This window comes from Podarcis muralis, chromosome 11 (genome assembly GCF_964188315.1).
Source record: "Podarcis muralis chromosome 11, rPodMur119.hap1.1, whole genome shotgun sequence".
Taxonomy (NCBI): domain Eukaryota; kingdom Metazoa; phylum Chordata; class Lepidosauria; order Squamata; family Lacertidae; genus Podarcis; species Podarcis muralis.
In genome coordinates this window covers 54,289,575-54,301,711 of record NC_135665.1, presented here as the reverse complement: position 1 = coordinate 54,301,711, position 12,137 = coordinate 54,289,575, and the positions used below count along the sequence as shown (strand labels likewise).

At 44.2% G+C, this 12,137-nt stretch overlaps 1 protein-coding gene across 3 annotated transcripts in view; it reads left to right on the top strand.

Annotated features, from left to right (window-relative positions):
- DCC (DCC netrin 1 receptor) overlaps positions 1 to 11,854 on the top strand; it is a 928,036-nt gene extending 916,182 nt beyond the window's left edge. For all 3 annotated transcript variants that reach the window (XM_077936487.1, XM_077936485.1, XM_028749092.2), the window contains exons 28-29: positions 6,628 to 6,770; positions 10,628 to 11,854. In XM_077936487.1, the coding sequence (XP_077792613.1) occupies positions 6,628 to 6,770; positions 10,628 to 10,717 (233 nt within the window). In that variant the 3' untranslated portion in view covers positions 10,718 to 11,854. The remainder of the gene's footprint in view (positions 1 to 6,627; positions 6,771 to 10,627) is intronic.
- Positions 11,855 to 12,137: the final 283 nt, after the last annotated feature.

The window sequence follows — 12,137 nt, the reverse complement described above, 5'->3', positions numbered from 1 at the left end:
TGATGTAAGGCAGGTGCCTTTACTATCCTCTTTTTGGCACCTACTAAAAACATTTTAGTTTAGACATGCCTACCCAGATGTGTAGGGACGCGGGTGGCGCTGTGGGTAAAACCTCAGTGCCTAGGACTTGCCGATCGTATGGTTGGCGGTTCGAATCCCCGCGACAGGGTGAGCTCCTGTCGTTCGGTCCCAGCTCCTGCCCACCTAGCAGTTCGAAAGCACTCTTAAGTGCAAGTAGATAAATAGGGACTGCTTTATAGCGGGAAGGTAAACGGCGTTTCTGTGTGCTGCGCTGGTGCTGGCTCGCCAGCTGCAGCTTTGTCATTCTGGCCACGTGACCCGGAAGTGTCTTCAGATGGCGCCGGCTCACGGCCTCTAGAGCGAGATGAGCACACAACCCTAGAGTCGGACACGACTGGCCCGTACGGGCAGGGGGTACCTTTTACCCAGATGTGTAGAATGTGGATGTACCCTTTAATCTGTTTTTGGTTTATTGTTGGTTTTATGTTTTGAAAGATTTTGAAAGCTGGGGTTTTTTTCTTTGTTTGTTTGTTTGTTTGCTTGCTTTTGGCAAAGTAACAATCATAAATAAATAAGAATAAAAATGTGCGCCCCATCACCGAGACCATTCCATAGTAACTATCCAACCTCCAAAATTTCAAGAGCTCTTGCGATGGTTTGACCCCTTTCCACTTTTAAGGACTTAAAAATAATAATCTCAAACTGATGTGGAAGGTACAGTGGCATAGCGTGGGTTGTCAGCACCCGGGGCAAGGCAAGTAATTTGCGCCCCCTAACCCGTGGATTTGTGCCCCCTAACCCGTGGATTTGCGCCCCCTAACCTGTGGATTTGCCCTAACCCCAGATGTTGCGCCCGGTGCGGCCGGCCCCCCCTGCACCCCCCACGCTACGCCACTGGGAAGGTATGAAGCACTGAACATAAGACTGAATAAAATGAGAAACTGAAAGAACCTGAAAATGGCAGATTTTCCCTTCCTTACCCTCATACCATATAGAGGAGCAACTGAGAGTATCAAAATGCCTTCAAGCAGTTGTGCCTAAAAACATTTTCTTCCCTTTACTCTTTCCCCTCTTGGATCATATTATTTTAAAACACACACCCGTTATCTTCTGTGGATGGCTATATCGTCTGTTCTTTCTTTGAGATTCTGGGAAGTTCAGCAAAACTAGTTATTGAGGAACTCATTTATTACAGTGAAGATAGGGTGCTGATTGTTATCTTTTGAAGAATTTATTTAACTTTCTTTCTTAGCTTTCCCTTTTTCATTTCAGCTAAACTTGGATTATCAAAGAGATTCAGGCATGCAGAAAATGTCTGGCTCTCTTTTTGTCTAATGCTTCCTAGTAGAAAGATATTTATAAGTGGCAAAGTTCAACGTGACACTCTAATTTGGGAGAGCTTTGCTTTGAATATTCTTCAGCATTTAGCAATGCAAGCCTCGCTCACCCTGTGCTTTAACATTTGATTAAAATTAATGTTTGGGAAAAGGGGGGGAAAACATCCGTTCTAAAGAAAAGAAAATCAAAATGCATTTTTAAACATTCTCTCTGTAGCCTGTTGTTGGTGTTGAATTACACTTCTTAAGTATAGCCAAATATATATCTTTAAAACCAGACGTTTAGAAATATTTCCACTGCAAACTAGAGCAGAATACGAATGGCCCACCCCATTTTATCACCCTATTTTGGGGAGGTGGCCATTATTTTTTTTGGGGGGGGGAGCTGTGCTGAATTGTTAAAGGAGAAGTGGTAGTTGTGTCCAATTGGCCTGGAAGGGTGGAAAGCAGGGAGACCAACAGTTGATAAAGCCACAGTCAATAATGGGCAGAGTTAAGTAATTTTAGTTTTGCCCCCACATTTTCCTCTCTACTGAGTCTTACAAAGGCAACACTTGAAACTAAGGAGGAAGCTGACAGCCAGATATATCCCCTGGGCATGTTGTAAGTCAACAGGCAGGCAGGTAAGGGTGGAAAGGGGGCAGACTGAGGTTCGTAGGGCAGTGTCCCATTGGCAAACTAATACCAGTGTACTGGAAGAAGCAAAGATACCAGTGTTGCAGCAATGATTCTTTAACATCAACTTTGTTGGACTGGTCATGTTGTGTGGATGCCTGATTATCGTCTTCCAAAGCAACTACAGTGGTACCTCAGGTTACATATGCTTCAGGTTACGTACGCTTCAGGTTACAGACTCCGCTAACCCAGAAACTAACTAAGCACCACAAAGAGCACAGCACTAACCCAGAAATAGTGCTTCAGGTTAAGAACTTTGCTTTAGGATGAGAACAGAAATCGTGCTCCAGTGGCAGCAGCAGGAGGCCCCATTAGCTAAAGTGGTGCTTCAGGTTAAGAACAGTTTCAGGTTAAGAATGGACCTCAGGAACGAATACCTTAACCCGAGGTACCACTGTACTCTATTCCGAACTTAAAAATGGAAAGTGTAATGCTGGTGGTCAACAAAAGATGTTTAAAGACTGTCTCAAGGCAAATCTTTAAAAATGTAGTATAAACATCGACAATTGGGAAACACTTGCCTGTGAGCGCTCCAACTGGAGAACAGCCTTTACCAAAGGTGTCATGGGCTTTGAGGACACTCAAACTCAGGACGCAAGGGAGAAACGTGCTAAGAGGAAGGCATGCTTGGCAAATCCACACCGTGATCAACTCCCTCCTGGAAACCAATGTCCCCACTGTGGAAGAATCAAGAAATGGCCTCCACAGTCACTTACGGACTCATTGTTAAAATCATGTTTAAGGAAGACAATCTTACTTGGCTATGAGTGATCGCGAAAGAGGAAAGCCCAAATGGACCAGCATCTCTTTTAAGGGAGTACTTGCAAAACACTCATTATCTAGCTCTAGGTGTTCTACAAATCCAGATATACAAGAGGGGGACAGGGAGCAGGGGTGAGGATGGCAATTCTGCCCAACACCACTGTGCCTGCCACCCTCCATGAGCTGAAGATCAAATATCCAAAAGAGGGAGCCTGCCATGGTCATAGAGACTCTCCATATGATGCAGACTCATGGAATTCAGGGTTCTACATTGCATGGGGTGCCTAAAGGTAAAGGTAAAGGGACCCCTGACCATTAGGTCCAGTCGTGACCAACTCTGGGGTTGCGACGCTCATCTCGCTTTATTGGCCGAGGGAGCCGGCGTACAGCTTCCGGGTCATGTGGCCAGCATGACTAAGCCGCTTCTGACGAACCAGAGCAGCGCACAGAAACGCCATTTACCTTCCCGCTGGAGCGGTACCTATTTATCTACTTGCACTTTGACGTGCTTTCGAACTGCTAGGTTGGCAGGAGCTGGGACCGAGCAACGGGAGCTCACCCCATCGCGGGGATTCGAACTGCCGACCTTCTGATCAGCAAGTCCTAGGCTCTGTGGTTTAACCCACAGCGCCACTCACGTCCCTGGGTGTCTACATATGGGGTGCCTACATATGGGGTGCCTACATAAGCAGAAACACACACATGGCCTACTTGGAAAAGTCACCCTCTAACGTGTGTGGTAGCAGTGGTGAAGCTAGTACTCTCTTCCCTGATCACGCATATTCATGGTTTCTCAAGACTGGATAGCCTCTGCTCTCTTTTTCACACACGCACACACATTCCCAAACACAATGGAGTAAAGTCAAGTCTTCAGGACATCAGCATTATTTTTCTCTCAGAAGGTCTAAGCAGTGGCACTGCTTCTTGCGTTCAGACCAAGCTACTTGTCTGTAGTGACACCAGTCCTCTGGCCCACGCTTCCTCATGCAGTTTGGCAGGCACCCGCTGTGGCCAAATTTAAGCATCTCCTGAAAACCTACTAGCTTCCATATGTTTTCCCTTCCTCTGGTCACACTGCTCAGTGTTTCTGTTTTAATGCTTTGCTTTGCTTAACTTTTTCTTTTTAATGTATTTACTTTTTGCTTGTGATTTCACGGTTGATGCGAACTGCTTCAAGATTTTGTTATATTTACTGGTGTATCGGTTATTTTAAAGAAATCCAATAAATAGTTGCCCCATCCCGGCACCTTCTGGGAGGAGAACGGTGGTAGTTGAAACCAATTGACCTGCCAACTGACCAAGAAATTATCTCTCGCTGCGTAAGGAGAGAAAGAGTAGCTGCTTTCAAGGCTGCAGAGAAAGAAAGCCATAACAGATAAGCATCCCTGGGATTGTTCCCACTCTGCAAAAATTTCTTCTCATTTTAGGCATTTTGGCTCTGCTCAGTCCAGCTACAGTACAAATGCAGCCTTTTTATACCAATTTAACCATGATAGCTTCCCCTTAGTGCAGTTGTGGTTTTGTGAGGGTGCAGAGAAGTCTCTGTCACAGATTCTTAGCCCTCTCCACCTTGCTTTACTCAAGGTCAACCACTCTTAGTACAGTCATACCTCATGTTACATTTGCTTCAAGTTACACGTTTTCAGGTTGTGTCCTGTGGCGACCTGGAAGTACTGGAAAGAGCTACCGTACTTCCATGTTTCGCCTCTCTCGCATGCGCAGACGCGCAAAATGACGTCATGCGTGTTACGTTATTTTCAGGTTGCGAATGGGCCTCCGGAACGGGTCCCGTTCACAACCAGAGGTACCACTGTATACATACTTGAGCTGGCCCCCAAATCCTTCCTTCTGCCTGCCAGTCCCTCAGGTCAATATTGCAAACCCCTATTCTTTTCTGTGCCTGAAGATGCTTTGATGTTCTGCCGAGTGCTCTGATATGTTTGATTTCTCCACCACCAAAAACCTTCCCATTTTTTTAAAAAAATAATTTTATTAGGTTTTGCAGTTTTATAGTCATCACAATAGCATTATTCCCATGAAAAAAGAAAAAATACAGTTCCCCCCTCCCACGACTTCCCTCAACTTCCTTCTCTGGTTTTTTACACATTAACTTCTCCTGCTTGTTATGTTATACCTTAACATTGCAACCTTTAAATTAAATGTTATTATATTCTCCTCCTTTTTATACCATACTTATTTTCAAATTACCTCTTACGTACATTTTGATATTTTCCTGTTATTACATCTTGATCTCTCTATATTGTTGATTGTATGTGTTAGGTCAAACCCAACTAGTCAGTCTACTTCTTTAAAATATTTCTGTAGATGCAACATAAATGGTTCCCAGTCTTTTTTAAAGTCTCTATTGTCCTTGTGTCTTGAGTTTTCCAGTTAGCTTCGCCATTTCTGCATACTCCATCAATTTTCCTTGCCATTCTTCTTTAGTTGCTATTTTGTCGTCTTTCCATTTTGGGGCTGTAATCTCCTAGCCGCTGTTGTGGCATACATGAATAGTCTTCTATGCTTTTTTGGTAAGTCTTGGCCTGTGATTCCTAGCAAAAAGTCTTCTGGTCTTTTAACAAACCTTCCCAATTTTTGAAGCCCATTTTTACTTAGTACTACTCTTGGCCTTAAACACAAATACCCATGGTAAATTTCAACTCTAGGGGAGGTGCTGAACTTCACAAAACTGTCACCATGGTTCTTGGTGGGTTACACCCTTTTGGGAGGAAATCAACATAGCAATTGCTATATATGAAGTCCTATATTGACAGTAGGAGGCCTTCTCATGCCTTGTGTCCTATCATGATCTCTCCAGTCACCCAAGGGATAATTCAGTTTATGTCCCACCTTTTCCTCTGGCTTCCTCATAGCTGGAAAAGCCTCTCCCTTGGAGACTTACAGAAGTCAGAGCCTGAGCATCTTCTGAAAGCCCTGCAAGACCAGCAGTTTGAGGAAGGATTCAGGATTAAGAGATTTAGGAAGGGCTAGGGGAGAAAATAGATTCAGTTAGCATATAAAGGCCAATTTACCTCACTCACACTAAAAAAAAAAGCAAACTGGAGCACATCCATCCTTTGAAATTCACATTTCTCTGACTTATGCGATGTAGCTCTCCAGCAAAGTAATGAGTGCAAACATGCATATACTAGGGTGAAATGGGCATAAAATGCATATATTAATTAATATATAATTCTATGCATCAAATGTGGATATTAAGCAAAACTACATACAAAATTTCAGCTGTAAGGAGAAATTCACACTAAAATGCTGAATTTTCATGAGGACTTTAAAAAAAAATTGCAAACCAGTGTGGAAATGTGAACTGAACTTAAGATCAGAAAAATGAGAAACCGAGAGAGACCAAAATTGAGATTCATCCATCTTTGACTGGGGGGATTTAATATTTTGCACTCATTGATTGCAGTGGGAAAGGCTTGAGCATGTGGTTGGGTAGCCCATCGAAATCCATGAAAAATTTAAAAGTGTTTATTACCTAGATATCACCTCTAATTGACTTGGAAATGGTTGTGATTCATTTCTGTGGAACTTACTTCCAGGTAAGTATGCTTAAGACTGTAGCATTAATCTAACTGGGTTTTATTTTAAGATTCCTATTTGGATCCTGGGCTGTTTAGATTCAATATGCTGTTGCGGTTTCATTCTTTTAAAAAATGTGTGCTACACATTTTAGGTGATAACAGATTATAAATGTAAGGAAGGGCCTGGGCAAAATACGGCTGATTTAATGTGTATTCTTACGTTGCTTCTGCTTTCTTCAGGGCATGATTCATGCGCTAATATAGCCCTAACTTCTCCATTTATATTGCAGCACCCAACCTTCCCAAGGCTCAGGTTAAGACAGCATCGCTCGGACTAGCTGGCAAGGCAAGGTCCCCTCTGCTTCCCGTTTCAGTGCCGACAGCCCCAGAAGCCTCAGAAGAGGGTCACAAACAAACAGAGGATGCTGCAAATGTAAGCACAAGTCCATTGCTCTCTTGTAGTCCGGACGCACTAGCTGAAATGTTTTGTAGATCCAGTCTCATGCCAATTGGATTGATGGGACTGCCAAAGGCAGGTATTACTGGAGAAGCAAGATTGGCACTGAAAATAACTGTCCCATTTCCTCCTCCTCTTCCTCTTCCTCCTCTACCCTATAGCGGTTTGCACTTCCCTGGTTTAGAATACAAGGGATAATACTCATTTCTCCCACATTTCATCCCCATTTTTTTTTTCTCCCAAAGCTTCCCCGCAGTCAATTGGAGCCTTAACATTTACTTTTCAGGTTCAATATTAGTATATTACAGAATCTGTGTCAAGTTCAAATGCACTCTCAAGTTCAGGTCTATTGTTCAAATTCAAATTCGCTTTTTAAAAAAAAGATCTGTAAAGTATCCAGAATGGTATTCACAGAGCTTTGTAAAATCCTTTGTCCTTCTCAGCCATTAGCTGTTTTGACTTCCAAGGCTAGTCTGCAACTTTTTCACTTGTAAAGTTTTTCATGCAGTTTAAATACCCAGGGACGGGAGTGGACTTCCTTTTTAGCCTCCCATTTTGCCGAATTAATAATTAATAGTTAATTTCTTTCTCACCTTGCAAATCAGTTTGAAGTTAGTTGGAATGGTAGGCGCCAGTGGCGTAGCTTGGGGGGTGCAGGGGGGGCCGGCCGCACCAGGTGCAACATATGGGGGGGCGCTCGCACTCACAGCTCTCTGCCCCTACCTGGCTCACTCACTCTAGGGGGCGCAAATTACTTGCCTTGCCCCGGGTGCTGACAACCCATGCTATGCCACTGGTAGGCGCTGCTGGCTAGTTCAGAGGCTTCGCTCTGCAGAATGCCTAAATCGCCGGCTTTTCCTCAGCTCCCCTCCCCCTCCGCAGCCTGAGCTGCCGTTGCGATCTGCAGGACCCCTCGGCACATCAAATTTTCCTTTGAGGCTTTGGGGGGGGGGCTAAGCCTCGCCTTGGCGCTTCCCCCATGGACCTCTGCAGTGTCGGACCTGACAGAGCTGTCAAACCCGCCGTCTGTCCGCCGACCCCGGAAGCACAGATTTGTCTCAGTTGAGAAAGCTTATCAACCCCCGAGGAAGTTCAAAATCTTTCTGAGATGAATCAGGGAAAGCCAATAGCATCTCAACAAACATGGGGAGTAGATCAAGGGAACTGCAGTTTTCCACAAGGATGCTATGTCCCTTCACATCTTTGTTGGCCAACTTGTGTGGGTGACAGTGGGAAGTCTTCTCGCAATGCAAGTCTCAGCTTCACAGAAGAGGATTCTATTGTCACCATGGCAGGGCAGGAAAGAGTTAAACTTCTCCTCCCCAACCACCATGGTTCCAAGTCCATTCAGGTTTCCCTGAGACTTCTACATACATAACAAAAAGATGTGCAATTGATTGCAATACTGCAAGTAATGCCAAGTCTAGTTTGGCTCTGGTTGGATGGAAACCATTCTCTCCATGGAAAAAGCTAGATCACAAAGAGCAGTAGTGCTGTTGGGGCAGAACTATGGAGTGGGTGACCATGACCCCAGTCAGGTGAAACAGCAGGAGAGCCCCAAACACAGCAGGGCTGGCTCACATTTTGAAATAAGTAATACCTGTTGCCATCTAAAGAGTTGGCCCTCTGTAAGCCTGTTAAGTCCAGAGTCAAAAATTACCTGACTGCGTCACACACCAGGGAGAAAGTTCTTAGCTTAGCTGGCCTGCTAGTTTTCTGTGTGCAATGATTTTATCATTATTATTTTGAATGAAAGAGCATAGACTCCTGTGCTATCCCCATTTGCAATCTAGAACAGACTCGGTCCAGATGGGGGCTGCATCATTCAAAATGACTTGCCATATAGATGGCTCCGACCCTACATTCTTTGCAGCTACCAGCTTCCACAAAACGGGGGACCCTGATACAGTAATCTATATAGTTTCAATGTACAGCTCTGCCACATGGAAGTGCATTCAGCCACTTCCACAAGCAGAAAATCATCATAATCATCATCATACTCCGCACATCTGACTGGGTTGCCCCAGCCACTCTGGGTGGCTCCCAACAGCATATTAAAAATACAATAAAACATCAAACATTTAAAACTTCCCTAAACAGGGCTGCCTTCAGATGTCTTCTAAAAGTGAGATAGTTGTTGATTTCCTTGACATCTGATGGGAGGGTGTTCCACAGGGTGGGTGCCACTACCAAGAAGGTCCTCTGCCTGAAATTAATGGACTATGCAGAATTCGATAAAATGACAGGAAGGATTTGAAACCTGCGGGATCAGAGATTCTCAGAGGACTGGAGTAAATATGTGAATTATTTGAAAAGCAATTGGAATCAACAGATTACGCTAGCAGGACTGCAAGAAGTTTTTTAAGGAGGACTACGTGAAATATTGCAGAGAAAAGCATGAAGAAAATTATTAGTAAAGGATTATTAAAAGTAATAGTGAAACTAATGAAATGCAGATTAAGTGATAAAGACTGAAAAATCCCTCAGATGTGGTTGATGGAAGGCCAAAACATTGTATAAGATAAGAAAATATGTTGTATCATTTTTGGAAATTTTATGTAAATATATATATATATATATATAGAGAGAGAGAGAGAGAGAGAGAGAGAAGGTCCTCTGCCTGGTTCCATGTAATTTCACTTCTCACAGTAGGGGAACCGCTGGAAGACCTTCAGAGCTGAACCTCAGTGTCCGGGCTGAACGATGGGGGTGGAGACACTCCTTCAGCTATATAGGGCCAATGTCATTTAGGGCTTTAAAGATCAGCACCAACACTGAATTGTGCTCAGAAACATACTGGGAGCTAGTGTAGAAGGATTTTAAATCTGCCCCCCTTATTATCCTCACACCCTAAAAGGAAGAATCCTCCCAGTGATTTTTTTCTTTCTTTCTGGTGTTTTGCGGTTCTATTTCCCTGTCTGGATCCTGTCCAGGGCTTTTGCTCCACTAGTGCAATTCAAGCACCATGATTTAGAGACCATCTCCTGCAAGTAGTAGCAGCAACTGAAACAAATGGTAATTGAAGTGAGCGGAAACACAATAGGCAGCCTAACTGGTGGGCAAAAGCCATCGCTGCACAATGCCATCCCAGGGCAGCTCTTGGATTGTTGCACAGCTTTTTTTGCCTCTGAATGGTTTCCAAGCCTTGACGGCTGTTCTGTGTACAGGAGATAAGGCAGCCTGGCGCCATGCAATTGGGAAGGGAGTGAAGAAATGAAAACGACCACTTTGGTTGAAATGACTGGTATAAGGAGCTGTCGAGTGTGGAACATTTCAGCTCTAAATATCTTATTTTTCGTAATGGCTGGACAAATTATTTCCCAAGGGAAGTCTCTGCGGAAGTGGGAGCACTTAGAGGAGATAATGGAAGAGGAGCCAATGAGGAGCAAAGTTCAGGCTCTCAGTCCCACTCAACCTCTATAGGCATGCTAAAGACAATGACCTTTTATTAACACTTGAGTTTCCTCCCAACGTACTTTCAAATAATGCCATTCCCTTTCAAACACATATAAATAAAGATTCCATTTATAGGACATTCTCTTCAACCTCTTCCATTGTACATGCTTGATGTACTGATACTGAATCAGGATAGTCATGCTGAAAATATCTGCCGAAAGACTGCTTTTAAAACTGGCAAGACAGGAGAAGGTCAGGGTTGGATCCAGGGTAGGGATGGATGGATCTGTCCCTTTCTATTTTTTCCCAATCTTAAATGCAGTTTTCCATGTTTCTGCAGTGACTGGTCGTAATTGTTATCCATGCTGATTATCTTGGATAGATTCGGACACAAGCTTAAAGAAACAGCACTAACTAGCTGGTTGCTTTCTCCGCAGGTATATGAACAGGATGATCTTAGTGAACAGATGGCTAGTTTGGAGGGGCTAATGAAGCAGCTTAATGCCATCACAGGCTCGGCCTTCTGAAAGCTTTGGATGAACAGAAGAATGGAGTAACCCGGGAACATTGCAGCATACCAGCGTTTCACACACACAACACCACCAAACACCCGCGTCTGCCATAAAGCCAACCGATGCGCCATCAAACCCCGTTCTATGGAGAGATCTCACAGTCTTGAAATGGCATCGTGCATTCCTATTGGTCAAGCAACAGTCTGAAGCAGTGATGAAAGAGCAGCCCTGAGAAGCAAGAAACAAGATGTCTCCATGACCCACCCCCAGTGCCTCCTGTTGGCCTATTTTGTTCTGCTGATCTTCACAGTGTGTGCAGGGTGGGATCTTACTTAAGGTCTGCTTCACACATTATCATGTGGCTGGTAACCTGACCTAGGCTGGCCTCTCTCCACATGAGGGAGGCCACCAATTTTGTCCCCAGTGAAATTCAAAATTGATTTGGGTAGTTCTTCCTCAGGTGAAACTCCTGAGATCTTTTGAGGGAAGTCAAAGAGACTCCTGACATTTCTTAGTGGGTGGTAGAGTGAGTGCCCATCCACAGATTGTCAGAAGTGATTCTGCTGCCAAAATTTATAATTTGAAAACCTGTAAAGACACTTTACAAGTCATTCCCGTTCCCACTGAAGCCCACTCCAAGCCAAGCCTGCAGTTCCACCGAGCATGTAATGGACTCATCCTGCTGTCAACATTCCCTGTTGCTAGCAAGCCATTCCCTGTTGCTCCAGCCCTTCTCCTTTCCAGTTTTGGAACTGATTGTTGCCAGAGAGCCTGTGCAAACAAGTTTCTAATATCTCTCACTTTCCCAGCATTAACCAATTCTCCACATGAGCATCCAGGTTGGAGTGCCTAGGTCTTAAAGAAGGACCTTTACGACTGTCTATGCTCCCTACCAGCCCTTCTCACCGCTGGCCCCCTTATGGGAAGGGTAGTAGAGAACACAGACAGGAAGCTCCCCAGATGCTACAGCATTACCAATTCTACAAACATTTGCAAAAATAAACACCCTTCGTTTTCGCTAAGTCCAAGTGAGGAACCTGCTGAACTCCATGTGTTGCTGAACTACAACTTCCATCAGCCCTGACCATTGGCCATGCTAGTTGGGGCTGATAAGAGCTGGAGTCTAGCAAGATATGGAGAACTTACAGGCTTCTCCAAGAGATCTCTGAGTAAGTGAGAAATAAATAATGAGATGAGCTGGAGGGGAGCTTATCCATTGCTCTGTCCCTGGATTGTTCATAATATGAAATGAGAAGCCAAACTAGATTTTTTCTCCTCAGGCAGAAGCACTGTAGGAATTTCTAAGGAAGCCAAAAGAGTTTTTGATACCGCGAGCAAAATTTACCCATGTTTCGCATACCCATCGCTCATGTGGCTTGGCGTTTTGGGAAGGGAGCCTTCTTGTGCTTTGTGCTAGTTTTATTCATACTGATTT